The 22,298-nt window shown below is 37.6% G+C and overlaps 1 protein-coding gene across 1 annotated transcript; it reads right to left on the reverse strand.

The window, feature by feature from the left end:
• Positions 1 to 760: 760 nt before the first annotated feature.
• Positions 761 to 21,681, reverse strand: LOC127526625 (vomeronasal type-2 receptor 1-like). Its single transcript, XM_051922537.1, has 7 exons — positions 20,797 to 21,681; positions 19,669 to 20,318; positions 6,913 to 7,204; positions 4,757 to 5,551; positions 4,445 to 4,672; positions 4,121 to 4,244; positions 761 to 1,674 (listed from the first exon to the last, which is right to left on the reverse strand). Exons 1-7 carry the CDS (start codon positions 21,679 to 21,681, stop codon positions 761 to 763), a joined length of 3,888 nt encoding a protein of 1,295 aa, XP_051778497.1.
• Positions 21,682 to 22,298: the final 617 nt, after the last annotated feature.

The raw sequence follows: 22,298 nt of genomic DNA on the forward strand, positions 1-22,298 counted from the left end.
TCAGTCACTACTCCTCTTAATCTTCTTTTGCTTAAACTGAAAAGGCTCAGGTGTTTAAATCTCTCGTCATAATTCATCCCCTGTAGCCCTGGAATCAGCCTAGTTGCTCTTCTCTGGAATTTTTCCAGTGCTGCTATGTCCTTTTTGTAGCCTGGAGACCAAAACTGGACACAGCACTCCAGATGAGGCCTCACCAGTGCATTATACAGGTTGAGCAGAACCTCCTTGGGCTTGTACTCCACAGATCGTGCTATATAACCTAATATTCTGTTTGCCTTCTTAATGGCTTCCGAACACTGGCAGTTGATAGTGTCGAGACCACTACGACTCCTAAATCCCTCTCATAAGGTGTACTTCCGATTTTCAGACCTTCCATTGTGTATTCAGTCCTTCCAATGTGTATTCAGAACTTATATATTTAACTTTTATGTATCTTTTATATATTTTTATGTATAATATTTCTGATTTCTGCTGCATGAAAACTGAAAAACTGGGCCAGTCCCAAAAAGGTATCCAAATACTCTTGTTTATAAAATATCCTAGCATCTTCATATGGTCTAAGACAAAATAAAATACACAAAACAATACAAGTTTCATACATATTTTAAAACACACCAAAAACTCTTGCAAATTGCATTTTATTGCTGCTTAATTAGCTATAAAAATTATTGATGAGTTCAATGTTAGGGGAACTTAAATTTACCCTTGGTTCACTAAGAGAATAATAACAAACTGAAATGCAGTTAAAATAAATTGGAATTCAACATGCCTTTGGTTGATTTTTCCCCAACAAAACTTTTTTTGTATTTTTTTCTGGTTTTAACAATATAATGTAGCATTTTGGGGCAAAAATACAGAAAAGCAAACCAAAGCTGGAAGCTAAAATAGCAAAAATTTCCACAGCCACAGTATATTTACCTGGTGAGCTGATGTAAGCAGGAATGAATGCAAGCCACACTGAACAAAATATTAACATGCTGAATGTGATAAATTTAGCTTCATTAAAATTATCCGGCAATTTTCGAGCCAAAAAGGCCAGAATAAAGCACATGATAGACAGAAGGCCAATATATCCCAAAACACTATAAAAAGTCACTGCGGAACCTAAGTCACATTCAAGAATGATCTTGTCATTGTAGTGCTGCATGTTTTTTATAGGAAAGGGTGGTGATAGCATTAACCATAAGGCACAAATCAAGATTTGAATTGCTGTTAAAGAAAACACGCTAAAACGTTGTTGTCTGGGACCAAAAAGTTTCATGATGTTGTTGCCAGGGAGTGTAGCTCTAAATGCCATCAGTACAACCAGTGTTTTCCCTAGAATGCAAGAGATGCAAAGAACAAATGTGATGCCAAAAGCTGTATGTCGTAACATACACGACCAATCAGAGGGTTCACCAATAAAAGTGAGAGAACAAAGAAAACAAAAAGTCAAAGAGAAAAGTAGGAGGAAGCTCAGCTCAGAATTATTTGCTTTCACGACTGGAGTCTGTCTATATTTAAAAAACACAGTAGCAACAGTTAATGTTACCATAGTCCCTAAAATTGATAATATGACCAATAATATTCCCATGATTTCTCCAAATGTTAAAAATTCAATATCCTTTAGAATGCACTGGTCTCTTTGTTCATTGGATTTATATTCCAGTTGACACTTCAGACAAAATATTGAATCTGAAAGATAAAATGTAGCATGTATATTATTATCAATATATATATATAGAGAGAGTATATATAGTTACACATATATGCACTACAGTAGTTAGAGTAGTTAAAAGGACTACCAGGGAATTAATATTTCCTTTTCCAGAACTGATTTTTTTCTGGCAGAATATTACTGAGTCATAACTAAAGCTACAGTAAAAAGTGCAAGCCTAATGGCTTTATTGAACCAGTTAGTTACTTATTGCTAAATAACACAAACAAAGCCTTTGTTAAGGTTTTCTTACATAGTAGTGAATGACAGCAATATGCAGTATCGGTATCCCTTATTCTATGCCAGTCTAATACAGATCATACAAATGCACAATTACATATTCACTTACAGGCTGGAAATTTACCTGACAATAAATTATTATATAGTAAGTAGAAACTGGGTTTATGAGTATAATAATGTGTGAATTTGGGCAACATTTGGGTACATAAAACAAGAACACAAATACTTTCTGCCTTCAACTGAAAAGAGCAGAAAGCTTAATTTTTCTTTAATATGGAGCAGAAACTATTAATTTACCAAAAGCAGTTGCTCTCACCTTGCCGCATAATCACTGTGTCATTCTCAAAATGAGTCTGTTGTGTAGTTTGTGGCCTGGTGTGTGAATTTTCCATACAATGTATGTGAGATCATTTAAATACAAAATTATGCCAGTGTTTGAAGAAAGAGGCAATAGCCGTTAGTGGTGATCAAAGACAATTAGAATAGTAAACCACAATAACTAAAAATATTTATTGTACTTTATAGGTAAAATATTCTCTGATGTCTGTGTGTAATAAGGAAATGATGCTTCATTGTATTTCTTCATGCTATCAACTAACAAAAGTATTCTTAACTTGTTGTTTTGTTTTGATATACTGAATAATTATGCATTTACTCCTGGTCTTGTTTTACCCTTTTAATGACATTGAAAAACTGATTTAAAAATAAAGTGTCACTTGTTAATTTGTTATAACCCTAAGCAATTATAGATTAATTTGGTAGAAGTGTCAGAAACTATTCTTTTCTGTTATGCCAAGCCTTTAAGAAATATTTTGATCCTCCTTATTTGACAAAAATGATTCCAGCTGTTTGCATTGGGCAAGAAACTTAGAATATTTACCAATATACAGGTAAGACTGAACATTTTAACAAACCAAAATGTACATTCTTATGCGACTGGCAATGATACCATATATGCTACTAATCAGTTAAATGTTTCATAAAAATCATGCAAAAAATTAAAATAGCACAAACAGCACATGCGCCACAATAAGGGAGAACCAATTAGTGGCATAGTCCCACCACACCTTTATAGTAGTTGCCTTTGTCCTGCATTGTATAATAATTTCATAACCACATTTCAAAATTATGTATATCTTTAAATAGTATTACATGGTTTTCTTTTTTAGATAATGGTGTAAGATGAGCTCATATCTAATGATACTTCTTTTGGTCCTCCAGATATTTGCACAGAATATGTTTCCTTGATGTGGCTTTTTACCTTTTGTATTAAAATCAGCACTTATTTTTTTGTGAAAATAATCAGGAAATCCTAGGACTCTAGCTTTAGAGGAAAAGATAAAAATATTTTTTTTCTACATTCAGATATGAAAATCATTGTAACATGCATTAGAGACGGAATTGCATTCCCTGTTTTTGAAATACTTATTTTAGATGTAAGTAGCATTGAAAAATGAAGTGTTTCATTACCAACATAAGTGTTTCATACCTCAGTTCAAATTACAGTCACTCTAATATTTCAGTCAATCTGCCTTTTCATATGATCACATTTTGTCTTGTATTTCTAAAATGTTATCTCACAGAAAAATGATGCACCTTTGGGAAAAGGGTCTGCATTCCTCATTGTCACTTTGTCCATTCTGCCCTTATATTACATTCATAAGTTTGGAAAGAAATACATACATAAAAATAAAAAATATATTGTGGTCTGAGCATTATAGTTTGTAAAATTATGACATTTTAAATTTTAAATTCGGAGAATCATATACATCAAAACCAATGTTCCTATTCAGTCTGGGCAGTTAAAATTTATGCTTGTTGTTTTATAAGGCAAAGATCTTATGTTTGCTAGCATTACAATTCTTAAGGAAGCTAAAAGTTGCCTTTGCTGTATGTAAACTGTAAGAGGGTTGCCATGAAGTGATGCCAGTATAATGCAAAGTTAAAGCTTCCTAATACTGCAGCCTTTTGCATTTATAGCATATTCCAGCAAATAAAGAAAAATGTACTTATACAGAATTGTCTATGGAAACTGTAAAGAAGCCATTTGTCAGTTCATAAACTTTTGAGGTATCTACATAAGACCCTCAAAATTTTATAAAGCCAATAGACGACTTTCAGTTCATAGTCATTACATTGTAATAAAGTTACTTAGTTGTCATACAAAGTCACAATAGTCTGTACCTGTCGTGTTGCTGATTTCTCCTTCACCGCATATTAGGCAGTCAAAGCAACATATAGGTTTACCCTTTCGCACAGCCTTACGTGTGCCTGGCTGACAGCTCTCACTGCAGACAGATTTAGGCACCTACACAATGAAAACAATTACAGCATTTAGAAAACAATATGGACATGTCAAAGCATTAGAAATCACTAGTATCACAATGATGTCATATTGTGCAAAAACACACATTAGATAAACCAAGTATTTTTTATATAAAAATAAATTTATGGTAAAAATAACAAAAAGTTCTGTAAAAAGACTGCAAAAATATATTTTTACCCAACCTTGTTATACCCATCTCTCCACATGATGCTAACATTATTCATGGAGAACTGCTTTCCCGCTAGTAAGGAGGAATCATAGAGACCAACATTGACAAATTTTATAGTCCCTTTCTCACTCATCTGCCAGTTTATAAGATCATATTTTGCTACTGGATCTCCATTTTCATCAAAGTACACATTCTCTCCATAACTTGTGGTATAATTAACTTTTTTCAATTTTTCCAACACCTTGCAAAGAATAAAAAAATGTACTTTAACACATGTGTTTTAATTAGTTACAAATGTTAAGTCATTTTAACCAAACTCTCTTACCTGCCAAGGTTCAACTTTGCTTTTATCACTGCATGTATCATTTGTTAAATTACACTGGCATTCAAAGAGACTATGCAGAGAGTGTGCAATTGCATAGACTGCTTTGTATACATTGTTGGCAATTCTGACTTCAGGAACATCAGTGTATTGGTTGCTTATCTGTCTTGGTGCTTCTATACATGAGATATTGCGCAAGACTTCAGTTTCTAAGCTGCAATTAAAGGCACTTACCCAAGACATGTTTAAATCAATACTCTTAGGAATTTCAGATGGACGTATATCGTTCAAATAATCTGGCAATGATGGTATTATGACATTACTGATTGCAAGTCCAAGTGCTCCCTTAAGAACACTGTAATTCTCCTTTGTTGCCAGGTACTCACTTGAAATCCAACCTTCACTTCCTATCCACTGAAGGCTGGTGACATTCTGAAGAAAAAGCTCTTTTATCAGATCTTCTAAATCTGAGAATGTGGCAAAAACAACAATTACTTTGGAGGAAGCCCTTTTCATAATATCCACAAGAGTAAGGACTTTTTCTCTTGGGCTGTTTCTATAAATTGAATGAGCGTATTCCACACACAAGCCTTCTTTCTGAACAGCTTCTATGAATGCTGCTATTCCAGCATTGCCATAGTCATTGTCACTGCTTAATGCTCCAAGCCAAGTCCATCCAAAGTGCTTTACAAGCTGTGCCAGGGCTTTGCTTTGGTGATAGTCACTTGGGATAGTTCTGAAGAAAGTTGGAAAGTCCAGTTTCTTGCTGAGACATGCACATGTGGAATAGTAACTTATCTGGTCAAAATTAGGTCAAAGAGGTTAAGAGAAAATATTAAAAGGCTGATATAATTTTTGTCAGTAAAACCAATGTTATAGAATGTGTAACATATAATTATACAAAGATTGATGATTGGATTCTAATACAATACCCAGGTAATTTCAGAAGACTGACCCAAATGGCAGAATATGAATACAATGTGTATTATTTAAAATACAGTTGAAAAGAATTGGATTAATTTTATTAATTGTTTTAAGTTTTTTTGGAATATTACACATACTATTTGGTAATGCCATTATTAAAATGAATATACTTTACTCATATAACTATACTATATCTATACATATTCAATTGAATTTCTGTCTGTCTTTCAGTTAGAGTTTGATATGTAAATCAATGTACCTATTTCTAAAAAACTTATAAAGCAGTTAGAACAATCTGAGGTTTTCTATGTATTAACCTCTAGAAAAAAATAAAGCTGAGACAACCTCCCTAAAAGTTACCATTATCAGCTGAAGACAATAGTGTGCCTTATTGACATTGCTCAGAAGGAATGTCACTTTATTTATTTAGAATTTGTCTTATTTTATATTATATACCATATATATATATAGAAATATATAGAAAATAACTAAAAACTGAGACAATCTTACTAAAAGTTGCTATTTTTGCTGGACCTTTGTGCCAATTAATCTCAGTATCTCCAGAACACAACAAGATATTGACAAGATTTTTGCTTCGAAAAAATTTGAAACAATTGCGTAACAAAACAATGGCAATTTCAGGTGATTGTGTTGATCACTATACTTATTGGGAATTTAAAAATATTTAGGAGTGTTACTTTTGCCGCTCAAAGTTAATTGTATCATAAATCCGTTCCTTCTTTTATGATGAACAGAAAAATGCATATTACATTTTTTCCTAGGGCAAATAATAAGGAAGCAAATGACCAATTTGTGACATGATTAGTGCTTGGGCTGGAGTAACAAAAGTATTTTGAGACAGCTGGAGTGACAGCAGACACTTTTTGGGGATCTGCCAGGATTGCTGCTTAGGGAGTGGGAGGGTATGTGTGCCACTTGACCCTCATTTGTTTCTCAGCAGTGTCTATTACTACTTAACTATTGAGATAATTATTACTGTTCTATGAATTGTTGTTTGCATTTCTCTAAATTTACTTTTAATTCAACTAGAAGTTAAATAATACTAAAAGATACATTTATTTCTTCCATGCTGAGGAGGACATATGTGTCAGAAATGCATTTTATTTATTTTCCTCATCTAATATACATTTAAAAACATTTCTACAGAAAGCTGGACTGATCAGCTAGTATAACTATAAATAACTGTATAAATGTATATATCATGCATGACTTACCACTGGTATATGGTACGATCTAATAGATGTTGTGACTGCTATGGTTGGCGTTGAATCAGACATTCCTATAATTGCATAAATGTTTGAAGGTTTAGTGCATGAAAAATTGGTTACTGATTTTTCTAGGCCATTTACTAAAGCCAATGCTGCTTTCATTGCTAAAGGAACTGAACTGCAGTCATCATATATTTTATAACCCATAGAAATTCCAGGAAGAATATTTGAATTGTTGTTAATTTCTTCAGCAGCAAAAGCCATTGTTTTGGCAAAGAGAAATTCTTTAATATTAAAACTGTGAATGAAACAGAAAAGGTATACTTAGAATTTATGGATTCTCAAACCATCCCAACACAAAATGCATAGAAATAGAACATTAAAATTGTTTATATACCTACACAACACTGACTTACAGAAAAAGCTGCACATCATTGAAAACTGTTAACACCATAGCACAGTATGTACTATAAGTGCATGGATGTTTTTATCTGAGCTTGAGAAATTACAATGGTACTAAAATATATCCACATAAACTGTTGCTTTAATCGAATGCTCAAGTATGAGATGCATATGACAGTTAAATGCATAAACCTAGTTTTACTAGAAAATCTCTTTACATTTTAACATTAAGAAATAAAGTCAATTGTGCTATAATATAAATACCTGAATTATAAAAAATGTTCTTTTGGTAATTATTTAAAGTTCTAATGAGTACTGGAATTGACACTTACTCTTTACATTTGTAGAGCCCAGGCATTTCCTTAAACATAGGTTTCTCATCTGCTATGCTGTTATGAAAAGAAAAAATTCCTCCAATTATGATGTCACCATCTTTTGCAAAGAGAGGTTCATCTGGTTGGGTTTGCAGCATTTTGCAAATAGTATCTTCAGCTTTTACAAAGACTGCAAGCAGGACTAGTGTCACAGCTATCATTTTAAAAATGTACAATATGTCTCTTACTCTGTATGAAATTCCCCTAAAGTGCTTTTATAATGTTGTCAGGCACATATTTCCTTTATCATCTTTGCTATCATCTAAACATTTATTCTCCAGAGACTACTGGTCATTTGAGATTCCTTCTTGTATGGAAAAATCAGTCAAGCATTCCTGTGTTACTTATCATCTGAGTAAGAGATACTCTACAATTAATCATAGCAAGTAGAAAGCAACACACTTGGGAGATATTAAAAAAGTGCTACAAATGTGAGGAAAATGTATTTACCTGTGGACTGAAATAACAACACAAAATAACATCAAAGCCATCTGAAGGCCATATCCAATAACATGTAAATGCATTTTTTTAAATTTGTGTTTTATAACTATTTATGACATTTGCTTCTTTACTGTTGTTTGTTGTTGTCTGTTTTAATAAACATTTGATAAAAAACAGAGTGGCATGATGATGCAGTTATTTACTCTGTTACTGTTTTTGCTCCACAGTGTTGATTTTAGTATATTGTGTCCCCCTGGTTTTTCTTCTGGTACTTTAATATCTTATTGTTCTGGATTATGGCACATTGATTTCATTTTCAACATTAGTCATTCCAAGTTCAGATAATGTTAATGGCATTGATTGGAAATGTTATTTCAGTGACATTTACTTGTTTGGCATGTGTATCTTTTACGTTTTAGAGAGTATGGGTTGTTAATTGATAAAGATGAATTAGAAAATGAGTGATTGGAAGACACACACCATTAGAAGCTGAGTCCACACAAAATATATGTTCCTATTTTATGTTGCTTTGGTCACAACTGTATAAGCCCCTTGTAAATGGGAAAGGTGCCATATAAATAAAATATTATTATTATTATTATTATTATTATTATTATTATTATATACAGTATAAAGCTATATCATTTTATACAGAATTTGAAATGATATATCATTTTAGAAAGGAGTAACAGATGCCCTAGCATTTATATTATACATGTTAATGCTAGAAATCCAAGTGTTTTTCATCTTTTAAATACAGCTCATTCAATGTAATGTCTCCTGGAAATTTCTAGCAAAACCTGTGAGGCTTTTGATGTATTTTCTAAACACAAAATAAATTATATTAGGTGTAATATACTATATCCCTTAAAGGTTTTTCTGTTGAGCCCCCGGCATTCTCGTTTTAGCAAATTAAATTCCTTTACTAAAATTGGTCTACTTGAGCGTTGTGGAATAATTTTTTAATTTAAACTCTCCACTTATGTCTTTGACCTAATCAAAACTGTCTTTTTGAAAGACCTCTCTGATGTAATACTTGATGAGTTAACTATACTCATCATTAGACTGCAGTTGTTAAACCCCTGTTCAAGACATAAGCTAGACTCCTCTGTCTTTGACAACTTTTGACATATTTCTAATTAGCTTTCCTTAAGTAAAACTCTAGAAAAGCATTTTTTCAGAGGTTAAATGACTAATGAACAAACATTCTATCTTTGATAAGTTTCAGTCAGGTGAACAAATTATAGTACAGAAACTGCACTAGATAAAGTAGTAAATGACTTGCAGGTTAATGAGGACACAAGCCAAGTATTGCTGCTATTAGACCTTAGCACAGAATTTGACACCATAGACCACAGTATTCTAAAAAATTGGCTTAGTGAATGGGATGGTCTCCTTGGTGGTGTCTTGTGGTTTCAGTTGTATTTAACAAATAGGCATTTTTTTTAGTTGTGGTGATTGGGGATGTCCATAATGGTTTATACAGAATGATATTATATATTGTGTACCACAAGGATTTATTCTGGGTCCACTGGTTTTTTAAATCGACATGCTTCCTTTTTTTGTTTACTGTAGATTTTATTTGAAGAAAATACATTCCATATGATCAAGTGTAACTTATATAACAAAGGAAGCAATGTTACATACAATGAAGTCAAACCTAACAAACCAGAATTCAACCCCCACTGAGAGAATGATTTTATTTCTGTTGTAGTCCAGACCAGAGAAGGATGTTCATCTTGACAGCATTGATTTTACTTGCTAAAGTGAGATGGAGGGTAGACTATCTGTTCACATCTTGTTTAATTTTCTCCATGCTGACAACAAAATTTTATCAATTTTGTTGATAAAATCTTTATAGTTAAATGTGATGTTTACACGTAGGTGTTTATACTGATTTGCTAAAATAAATGGGTAGATGTCCAGTCTAATATTGTGTGCTAGTGAGCTCACTGGACAAAGCACACTTTTATTCACATTCATTTTGAGTCCAGATATGTTTTGAAATTCTGCTAGCACATTAAGGACTATTGGTAAAGAAGTTTGTGGGTCCGATATATACAGTACCATATCATCTGTATATAGTGATACTTTCTGTTCAAGTCCTCTGGTAACCCCATTTATTTCTGATGCATTTCGAAAGTGAACGGCCAAAGGCTTGATGGCGATTACAAAAAGCAATGGTGATAGGGGGCATCCTTGTCAGGTACCATGTTCTAGTTTGAAGTAGTTTGAAATAATGTTTTTAATACAAACTATAGCTTCTGAACTGGTATAAAGTAGTTTTATTAATGAACATATGTTCGGGCCAAACCCAAATTTGTGCAGTGTGGTAAATAGATAGTCCCTTTCAACCATATCAAATGCTTTTTCTGTGTCCACAGATAATAAGATCTCTGGTGTGTTTGATTTTTATAGGAGAGTATATTACATTAAACAAACATCAAAGGTTAGAAGCTAACTGTCTCACTTTAATAAGTCCGGTTTGGTTTTGCGATATTACAGAAGGAAGCACTATTTCAGTCCTTCTAGCTAGAACTTTGCAGAGTATTTTTACATCATTATTCAGATGTGAAATACGTCTGTATGATGCACATTGTAATACTTCCTCATTTTCCTGTGGAAAGATAGTGATTAATGCTTGCCGAAAAGTATGAGGTAGAATTTTGTTGTCTCTAGCTTTTACAAACATTGCTAATAATAGAGGAGCTAATTTATTTGAATTTTTTTATATAATTCCACTGGGTAGCCATCAGGGCCTGCTGCTTTCCCACTTTGGAGTGAGTTTATAGCATCCAGTAATTCTGAGAATATCAGAGGTTTGTCCAGTTCCTTTGCAGTAAGAATATCTAGCTGTGGAATTTGTAAAGCATCAGAAAACCCATTAGATTGTGCCTTATCTTCTTTATTCTTCTAGAATATAAGAACGTATAATACTCTCTAAATGTGTGGGTTATGTTTTTATGGTCAATGATTTTATCTCCGTCTGTGTTGGTAATTTCTGTTATTGCACTGTGAACATCCTGCTTACGAATATGTTGAGTTAAGATCTTATAAGCCTTCTCTCCATGTTCATAGTAATGAGTCATGATTTAAAGATAAGCTGTTCCATTTCTTTTTTTGACAGAGTATACAGTAATCCCTCCTCCATCGCGGGGGTTGCGTTCCAGAGCCACCCGCGAAATAAGAAAATCCGTGAAGTAGAAACCATATGTTTATATGGTTATTTTTATATTGTCATGCTTGGGTCACAGATTTGCGCAAAAATACAGGAGGTTGTAGAGAGACAGGAACGTTATTCAAACACTGCAAACAAACATTTGTCTCTTTTTCAAAAGTTTAAACTGTGCTCCATGACAAGACAGAGATGACAGTTCCGTCTCACAATTAAAAGAATGCAAACATATCTTCCTCTTCAAAGGAGTGCACATCAGGAGCACAGAATGTCAGAAAGAGAGAGGAAAGCAAACAAATCAATAGGGCTGTTTGGCTTTTAAGTATGTGAAGCACTGCGGCACAAAGCTGTTGAAGGCGGCAGCTCACACCCCCTCCGTCAGGAGCAGACAAAGAGAGAGAGAGACAGAGAAAAACAAACAAGCAAAAATCAATACGTGCCCTTCAAGCTTTTAAGTATGCGAAGCACCGTGCAGCATGTCGCTTCACGAAGCAGCTGCACAGAAGGTAGCAACGTGAAGATAATCTTTCAGCATTTTTAGGGTTAGGGTGTGTCTAGGTGTGCGAACAGCCCCCCTGCTCAATCCCCCTACGTCAGGATCAGAGAAAGTCAGCGCAAGAGAGAGAGAGAGAAAAGTAAGTTGGGTTTCTTCTCAGCCATCTGCCAATAGCGTCCCTTGTATGAAATCAACTGGGCAAACCAACTGAGGAAGCATGTACCAGAAATTAAAAGACCCATTGTCCGCAGAAATCCGCGAACCAGCAAAAAATACGCGATATATATTTAAATATGCTTACATATAAAATTCGCGATAGAGTGAAGCCGCGAAAAGCGAAGCGCGATATAGCGAGGGATCACTGTACCTACAAAGACCTCTGAGGATGCATTTGTCTCTAAAAAACAATTCGTTTCAAGATGAATTCTGTATAGTTCTCATTAGCTAATGACATTGGATTAAGACGCCAGATACAAAATTAGTGTGTAGGACATTTAAGCTCCATGATCAGAGTGGTTTGTTTGGAGATAACAATAGAATTGTACTTACAAGATTTGATAGTGAGCAATAAGTTATTATCAATAAAGAAATAATCAATTCCTGAGTAACTATGACACAATGATGAGAAGAAGGAATATGCATTTGGATTTTCAAATCTCCATGGGTCTGATAAGTTATAATCAATTGCAAACTGTGTGATTATTTTGCAGTATTAGATGCTATTGGCACTGTAGTTGAAGACCTATCCAATTCTGGATTAAAAACACAATTAAAGTCTCTAGCCATTATAATTTTATGAATGTTCATATTAGGGACAGATGCAAATACACTTTGGATGAAATCTCTATCATCCACATTAGGTGCACAGATATTTATCAAGATTATTTTAGATTTGAGTAAATTACCCATCACCATAACATATTGCTCTTCAGGATAAGGTACTGTATGTGATACTGAAAATGAGATTGTTTTATTATTAAGATTCCCACACCTTTAGTTTTCTTTGTATAGCTGGAGTGAAAGATTTGGCCAATTCAATCCCTTTGCAACCGAAACTGGTCCTCCTATCTTGGCATTTAGGCCTGCGAGAAAATAAATTTTTTCTCCTTAGATCATGATTAAGACCTTTGACATTCCATCTCACAAAGTTCACTATTTGGTCACAGAGTCACTGCTTCTGAAATTGTGAGAACATTTTGTAACCTTAAGTAAAGGTAGCATGTTTTTTCATACAAAAATTTTAACCTTGCTATCATATTGTTGCCAGGTATTATGGCTAAGGAGACTATTATTAGTTTGGCGCTTACAGTTGTTAGGTTAAAAAAAAATGAATACATAAGAAGTAACTTGTTTTCTTTCTCTCCCCTCTAAGAGTCCTCCCCCAATTTGCCTACCAAAGTTAGGCTAGACCACACTTCAAGAAGTCCCATTGACATGATTCCATTAGGCAAGATTATATCGAATCACAAGGTGAACTACCACAGCTATGCAGATAGCATGCAGATTTACTTATCTGAAGTACCTAATGCACCTGATGCTATGACCTCTATGATCAATGTCTTACTTGTATTTCTGAATGGACGAGTAGTAACTTTCTCAAGCCAAATAAGGAAATTCCAGAATTCTTAGTTGTCAGCAATATGGATATGGATATAATGAGGGCATTAGAAGAAAAATGTGATGCCTTAGCTTTAAAAGTCAAGGGGCAGGTAAAAGAATTTAGGTGTAATCATGTACTCTGACCCAACTTTAAATTGCACATTAACCAGATTACTAGGACTGCATTTTTTCACGTTGCAAAAATTAGACCTTTTAAAACACTGCAAGATGCTGAGAAATTCATTTGCACATTTATATTTAGTCTAGATTACTGTAATAATCTTAACCAGAAAAAGAATCTGAGCACATTTCTCCAGTTTTAGCATTGTTACATTGGTTACCCATGTTCTTTAGAAAGGAATTGTAAATACTTACAGTGGTATTTAAAGCTTTAAGTAATCTTGCACCTTTCTATATTTTGGAGTGCCTGTCAATCTACTTTCCAAGTTACAAAGTTAAATCTTCTAATAGTGGTCTGCTTATTATTCCATGAGCGAAGCATAAAAGAAGTGCTTAGGCATCTTTTAGCTGTTATACACCAGAAATCTGGAATACCAGATCTTACCAGTATCATATTCCTTAGGAATTTGAAATCATTACGAATCTCTACTTTTCTCTGTTTTATTTTGCTTTTTTGTCTGTGGTGGCAACCACCTGATTGAGGCACGGTTCAGCAACCTGAGATGCCTGAATGAAGGTGGGTGCCCCAGCTATCCATGAGACCCAATGCAGAGAATCCTCTGGGACAAACCCTGGAAACAATGGCAAATGACTTAAGAACATTTATGTTAGGTAAAATGCACAGTGGAGGCTGGGAAGTGTTTTGGCCTTGGAACCCCTGCAGATTTTGTTTGTTTGGTTTTTTTTTCTGTCTTCCTGGCCATCTGACCTTATCATTGTACTCGTCTATGGAGACTTAGAATATGATATTATATATAAGGACTCTATATTTCTATTAATTTTATATCGATGTTATGTAACTTATTCATTATTATTATTCGTCTAAATTCATTTTTTCTCTTTTCTTGTAATCACTTCTTTGACATGTTGTAAAGCACTTTGAGCTACATTCTTTGTATGAAAATGTACTATAGAAATAAATGATGATGTTGATGTAAGTTATACATATTTCCAAGCTTTGCTTCATTAAAGTTGTGTCAAGCTGTGGGGACATTTTCTTGTAATAGATTGGGCAAATTTGTAAGACTTTATTGGGCTCCTCTAACATTTAAGATTCTGTATGACAGAACAAATCATATGACTCCACACAGAATGTTTGGAGATACTGTATGTGATGATGACATAATTTTAATAATGATAGGAATGGATTACATATTTAAATTATACACTGCCTGGCCAAAAAAAAAGTCACCACCAAAAAAAAAGGTCACACACTCTAATATTTCATTGGACCGCCTTTAGCTTTGATTACGGCACACATTTGCTGTGGCATTGTTTCGATAAGCTTCTGCAATGTCACAAGATTTAGTTCCATCCAGTGTTGCATTAATTTTTCACCAAGATCTTGCATTGATGATGGTGCACTAGGCATGATGAGTGCATCACTTCATCTGCCTCTCTTCTTACCCTGATGCCCCCGTCACTCTGGAACAGGGTAAATCTGGACTCATCAGACCACATGACCTTCTTCCATTGTTCCAGAGTCCAATCTTTATGCTCCCTAGCAAATTGAAGCCTTTTTTTCCAGTTGGCCTCACTGATTAGTGGTTTTCTTACGACTACACAGCTGTTCAGTCCCAATCCCTTGAGTTCCCTTCACATTGTGCGTGTGGAAATGCTCTTACTTTCACTATTAAAACAACAGACCTGAGTTCTACTGTTGTTTTTCTTCGATTTTATTTCACCAAACGTTTAAGTGATCGTCGATCATGATCATTCAGGATTTTTTTCCGGCCACATTTCTTCCTCGAAGACAGTGGGCCTCCACTATCCTTCCAGTTTTTATTAATGCATTGGACAGTTCTTAACCCAATTTTAGTAGTTTCTGCAATCTCGTTAGATGTTTTCTCTGCTTGATGCATGCCAATGATTTGACCCTTCTCAAACAAACTAACATCTTTTCCACGACCACGAGATGTGTCTTTTGACATGGTTGTTTAAGAAATGAGAAGCAACTCATTGCACCAGTTGGGGTTAAATAACTTGTTGCCAGCTGAAAGATAATCGCCCATGCAGTAATTATCCAATAGGAGGTTCGTACCTATTTGCTTAGTTAAATCCAGGAGGCGACTTTTTTTTTGGCCAGGCAGTGTATTTAGTAATAAATATTTTTTCTTTCTCTCTCTCATCTGAAAGAAGCTTGCCAAGATGTGAATACCAAAAATGTAGTCTGGCTATGTACAAAAATCACTAACTTGGGTGAAGAAATAATTAAATCAGATACAAAAAGATGGAGAGATACTGTGTGTATATGTTTCATTGGGGATGGTCAGTAACCATTTAGTGTACACTTTATTTTAAATTTTGCAACCCAGACAGCAGCTCTCTCTGATTTAATGAAGAATGCAAAAATCACATGAATATGTAAACTGACTGCTCTGAAGGAGCATTTCTGAGCCTGATAAATATTCTATCCTCAAATCCTTCACTGGGCAATTAACTTTTTAAAAAGAATTTATCTTATCAGTTTAGACTTAGTGCTGCACTGTCATAAATTGGACATGGAGAATACTATTATATCATCTTGAATGGAAAAAAAAAGTTGTGTATTGGTTGTCTTTGATAGATCATTAGCTAAATATATAATTTTCATTAGTATTTATTGTCAGTGTTTTACAATATGGATATATTGAATGTCACACCTTTAACTCCATTGCTTAATTTGTTATTTTCCCAAAGCCTGGGTCCAAAATATTAACTTTATTAATTTATTATATTTGCTATGTTGATGATAAGCCTGAAATAAATAATAAGATCAAAGGTTCACAAGACAGAATTGTAAATATAACTAAACTGCATAAATGTATTATTTATCAACCTTGCTCAGGATTAGAAAATGGTAAGGTTTGCAATGGTAAATGTAGTTTTTAATATTTAGCAGAACATATTTAATGAATGTTACAAATCAGCATTTCTTATTAGGTTGCACATTAAAAGGGATCATTTATGCAGGTGGGTGTTATGGTAGTACAGTGGTAGTGCTGCTGCCTCACAGTAAGGAGACCAGGGGAGCGCGGAGGTTGCATGTTCTCTCTGTGTCTGTGTGGGTTTCCTTCTGGTTCTCTGATTTCCTCCCACAGTTTAAAGACATGTAGGTTAGGTGCATTGGTGATACTAAATTGGTTCTAATGTGTGATTTGGGTGCATGTGAACATTTTTTTGCACCTGTCCAGGGTTTGTGTCTGCCTTGTGCCCTATACTGGCTGGGATAGGCTCCAGCACCCTCCGCGACCCTGTCCAGGACTAAGTTGTTTAGAAAATAGAAAATGATTTACACTGGTTTTTATCACCTAAAAGACTATTGTGACATTTGGACCCACTGGGTCCTAGAGTTATTATAAAAACACAAGGGACTTTAGGCTATTTTATTCTATAAGATCGTGAGCCACTAAGAGTAGGAAAAAGTTTTAACCATTGAATTAATAATACAGTTTAGGCTGAAGTAAGAAGAGGGTAGATTTATGGACAGTAGATGTGAGTGCAAGCCTACTCTGTAAGAGAAGACATAAATGTGAAAAAAGTTAGATCAAGGTTGGTAAAAACAATTGTGGCAACCCATCATCCAAAAATTTAAAGAAAGCACCGCCTCATCAAGTGCTTGCAATTGGACAAAGTGCCAGATCCAAGTATCACTTCAAAATGCAATTCAAGAGATAAATACATTTCAAGCAAATGACATGTGATGAAATGGAACTTGTCCAGAGTTGGTTCCTGCTTTGTATACAGTGTTAGTGGAATAAACTGTATCACCTTGCAACACTGCATTGGCTAAAGTGGGGTTTAATAATGGATAACTGAATGTACCTGCACATTGTAAAGTAGTGTTCTGTTACCAGATTGTAAGGGAAAAGAACTGAGCACTGAAAGCTCACAGGACAAGATGGCACTTGATTTGGTAATTAATTTACTTTACCATTTCAAACACATTAAATGGTGCTGCACCAGACAGACCTGAATCACCATGAGAGCAGAAATATTTGATGCTGAAGATAACCCTGAGGTTGCAGGTTCAGATCTTGCTACTAACACTGTGTGACCATGAGCAAGTTACTTGACCTGCCTGTGCTCCAATTGGACAACCAAAAGAAATGTAACCAAGTGTATCATAAATGTTGTAAGTCGCCTTAGATAAAGGCATCAGCCAAATAAGTAATTGTAAATTTGTGAGGAATGGAAAAGTGGGGAGAAAAGAATGAGTTGAAAAAAAAGGGGAAAGTGTTGGTGTATAAATAAACGTCATAAGAAAGAACTCATGTTTTTAACTTGAAGTTTTATTAACCTATTCAATGATAGTACAATATAAAGTATTAAACTAATTGTAATGCTTGATACTGACCAGAATTTTAGAGCAAACACAACTAAAACCTTAACTGGCACATGAATTCCAAATTGATCATTCACTGGGAAAAAGAAATGTAGTAAAGAACAAAATTTGACAATGATGTTGGAAATGTAAAATGAATGAGACAGACACTAAAAGTATCAATACAGTACTGTATAACATTACATTGTACTGTATTTTGGCTCTGGTCCAACCACAACTTTCAGTTTGATTAAGCAGGAATGAGAATGACATGCTATATATACAGTACTGTGTGAAATTTCTGGCTCTCTGTAAAATGCACATGTGACTGTTCATGATGTTTTCCACAGTGTAAAAGAATGACTCAAAGCGCATAAAGGTTTGGGGTTTCCGGCCCCGTATACTGTAACAAGGATTAATTTTACAAACAAAAAATTTTCTGAATTGGCATTCATAACATAGCCGCCATGATGGCGGAGAGGGGAACATTTATTGTGAGGGACCGGAAATAGGAGAATGGACTGCTGGGAAGGAACCGTGGTGGATACTGGGATTGTTGACGTCATCGGGGTGCGACAGAGGGAAGGCGGAAGTGTTGTTATGGATTCACGTATTCAGGGCAGATTCATGGCGGCGGTGCGTCCTTCTTTCTGCAGAGATAAAGAGAGAGAGGTTAGTACCCTGCCATTCCCTTCTGACATATGGTTTCACGTCACATTTTGGATCGTTCCGTGGCTCCCTAATTGCGCGTGCGTGACACGACCCCCCCCCCCTACCCCCCAGCCCAGACCCATTGGGTCGGGCGGACCGAACCGAGAGGTCATGAACCCGGGAGAGGGTATCAGCATTGGCTTGCAGGTGACCCCGGCGATAAGTGACGGTAAACTTATATGGCTGCAGGTCCAAAAACCACCTGGTGACTCGGGGGTTCGACTCCTTGTGTAGGGCCATCCACTGGAGAGCAGCATGGTCTGTCACTAGGTTGAAGTCGCGACCCAGCAGATAGTACCGCAGATGAGTCACCGCCCACTTAATGGCCAAGGCTTCCCTCTCCACTGCCTCATACCTAGTCTCCCGGTCCAACAGTTTCCGGCTTAGGTATATTACGGGGTTTTCGGCACCATCAACGCTTTGGCTCAGCACGGCACCCAGGCCTGTGTCCGAAGCGTCGGTCTGGAGAACAAAGGGCAGAGAGAAATCTGGAGTGTGTAATATAGGTGCTGATGTCAGGGCCTTCTTTAGGTCACTGAATGCTTGTTCCGCTTTATCGTTCCATACCACATATGCAGGGGCCCCCTTCTTTGTGAGATTTGTCAAGGGTGCTGCCCTCTCAGAAAAACGGGGCACAATCCGGCAGTAATACCCCGCTAACCCCAAGAAGGCTTACACCTGTTTCTTGGTATTCAGACGGGGCCATTCAAGGATGTCTTTTATTTTGGAACATTGTGGCTTTAACTGTCCCCGTCCCACTAGGTAGCCTAAATATTTGGCCTCCCTCAAGTCGAAGAAACACTTGCGGGGATTGATGCGGAGACCGGCCTTCGCTAGCATTGCGAGGACGGCGTACACCTGCAGTATATGTTCCTCCCAGGTGCCGGAATAAATGACTACATCATCCACGTAGGCGGCACAGTAGGGCTGGTGGGGCCGGAGCACTCTGTCTACCAGACGTTGGAAGGTCGCGGGAGCCCCGTGCAGTCCAAATGGGAGGACCTTATACTGCCAATGTCCACTAGGGGTACTAAATGCTGTTTTCTCTTTTGCGGATGCCGTTAAGGGAATTTGCCAGTACCCTTTGGTCATGTCAAGTGTAGTCAGATATTGAGCCTTACCCAAGCGTTCAAGTAGGTCATCCACCCTAGGCATGGGATAGGCATCGAATTTGGAGACCTGGTTCAGACGTCTAAAGTCGTTGCAGAATCTCCAGGAACCATCTGGTTTGTAAACGAGGACGATAGGACTGGACCAGGGACTATAACTCTCCTCAATGATATCCATGTCCAACATCCGCTGGATTTCGAGCTCCACCTCCATACGTTTTGCCTCGGGGAGGCGATAGGGTCTCTCCTTGACTACCACCCCAGGCTCGGTAATGATGTCGTGCTCAATCAGTGAAGTACAGCCAGGCGACTCGCTAACCACTTCGGGGACGGCCCGGATCGCTTGTTCCAGCTCCTGGCGTTGGGAAGGTGTTAGGTCTGGACCGAGGTTAAGGGCTGATTTTTCTGCAAAAAGGGAGAGGGCTGTACCGGAGGGCGGAGTCTCCTCCCGATCTCTCCACGGCTTCAGTAAGTTCACGTGGTACACCCTCTCGGTCAGCCTACAATTCGGTTGTTTCACCAAATAGTCGACCAGCCCCTTTCGCTCCTTTACCAATGGGCCAACAATTTGGAATGGGAGGAGGGTACGAACACCATCACGCGGCCCCCGGTGTGGAATTCCCTGAGGACGGCATTCCAATTATAACACCGGGCTTGCGCTGTTTGAGCACGAACCATATGTTCTTTTAGAATAGGCCGAATTCTATTCATCCTATCACGCAGTTACGCGATGTACTTCAACACATTAGTGGTGGGAAGAACTCCGCTTCCCAGCCATCCTTTAAAATATCTAAAAGTCCCCGGGGTTGGCGCCCATATAGAAGCTCAAAAGGAGAGAAACCCGTGGAGGCTTGCGGCACCTACCGGTAAGCAAAAAGCACGAGAGGTAAAAGCTCATCCCAGTTTCTACCGTCCGCGCTGACTACCTTACGTAACATCTGCTTAAGCGTCTGATTAAAGTGCTCTACCAATCCGTCGGTTTGCAGGTGGTAGACAGACATTTTAAGATGTTTAATACGGAGCAACTTGGCTACCTCCCTGAACGTATCCGAAGTAAAGGGTGTACCTTGGTCCATGAGGACTTCTTTAGGTATTCCCACTCTAGAAGAAAGTTTGACCAATTCCCGTGCGATATTTTTTGAATTGGCATAGCGCAACGGCACCGCCTCTGGATACCGAGTCGTGTAATCAACCATGACTAATATATATTTCTGGCCACGGTTCGAAGGCTCCAGGGGTCCAACAAGATCTATACCGATCCTTTCAAAGGGAATGTCAACGAGGGGAATAGGAAACAGAGGAGCACGGTCCCTCCAAGGAATCTGACAGGTCTGGCACTCCGGGCAGGACTGACAGAAGCGTCGGACCTCCTCATTTATTCCCTGCCAATAGAAACGCAGTTTAATCCACTCTAGCGTTTTTTCGGTCCCCAGATGGGCACCCAGGAGGTGGGTGTGTGCTAGATCGCAAACCTCCCGCCGGAAAGTTCGCGGTACTAACAACAACTTCCGCACTCCGCCTTCGTGACTCGCGACCCGATATAACAGATCATTTTCTAACACAAAGTAGGGCTCCGGTGGCAAGGAACTGTCTGACAACTGGCCATCAATGGAAACAATTGCATTCCTGGCAAACTCCAGGGAATTATCATTCCACTGTTCTCTTTTAAATGACGTGAGAGTAGATCTGAACTGGTGATTCATAGTGTCCAAAGGGTCAGTATGTTCGGGGCCGCCATTGGTTCCTCGGCTCGGGCCCTCCCCCGGATCCTCTTCCGGGTCAGGGTCCGATGCCAGAGAATCTTCCCCCTGGCTACTGACGTCACCATTGTTTACCTGAGTGCACGGCGTGGGAGCCGCGGGGATGGCGTCTCGTCCACCCATTACAAGACCCAATTTGGCCCCAGGAGTGGTTTTCTGTCCACCGCTTTTATTATATGACCAGTCGTGTCCTAAAATGACTGGAAAGGGAAGCTCGGGTAACATCACGACCAATAACTGAGTCAGGCCACCCTTCCAGGAAATATAACATTTCGCGGACCCGTATGACTTGGTCTCCCCATGTACACAAGTCACGCTCACATACTGATTCAGCCATTGTTGCAGTAGAACATAACGGTGAGCGACAATGGTAATGTTGCTGCCGGAATCAAACAAGGCATGTACGGAATGACCATTAACCAAAACCACTCCCGTATTAGGAATAGCCAGAGGGTTTGACAGTGCACAGTACCTCTCGGTAGTGGCCCAACTGCAGTCCATCGGCTCCTGTTGGTAGAGAAGACAGGCTGGCAAAAGTTGACCGAGGTCCCCACACTTGAAACAGCACGGCAGCCCTGGTCTTTCTCTGAGCTTCATCGATGCTTCTGCCACTCGACGGGTGGGCTCGGGGTGGTTGGCCCGTTCCTGTCGGGCCCCACGAGCCGGCTTTTCCAACCCCCCCGGTTCGTTGGACCGCGAGTTGACGCTCCAGGACTTCCAGGAGTCCTTTCATATCTTTGTATGTGTGTCTCCGGACCTGCTGGGCAATATATCCTGGCATGGCATTCACTAAACCCTCACACGCAACCTGCTCCACGACTCAGCGTGCTTGGGGACCTTCT

This window comes from Erpetoichthys calabaricus, chromosome 2, assembly GCF_900747795.2.
Source record: "Erpetoichthys calabaricus chromosome 2, fErpCal1.3, whole genome shotgun sequence".
In the NCBI taxonomy this organism is placed as follows: domain Eukaryota; kingdom Metazoa; phylum Chordata; class Cladistia; order Polypteriformes; family Polypteridae; genus Erpetoichthys; species Erpetoichthys calabaricus.

Excerpts from the sequence above, each read along its gene's own strand:
- LOC127526625 (XM_051922537.1), bottom strand. The coding sequence starts at position 21,681 with ATGTTACCCGAGCTTCCCTTTCCAGTCATTTTAGGACACGACTGGTCA. Across the intron at positions 7,205-19,668 it reads ACACTTGACATGACCAAAGG|TTTTAATATTAAAGAATTTC; the intron begins GTACTGGCAAAT and ends TTTCATTCACAG. Across the intron at positions 4,673-4,756 it reads GCAAAGTTGAACCTTGGCAG|GTGTTGGAAAAATTGAAAAA; the intron begins GTAAGAGAGTTT and ends ATTCTTTGCAAG.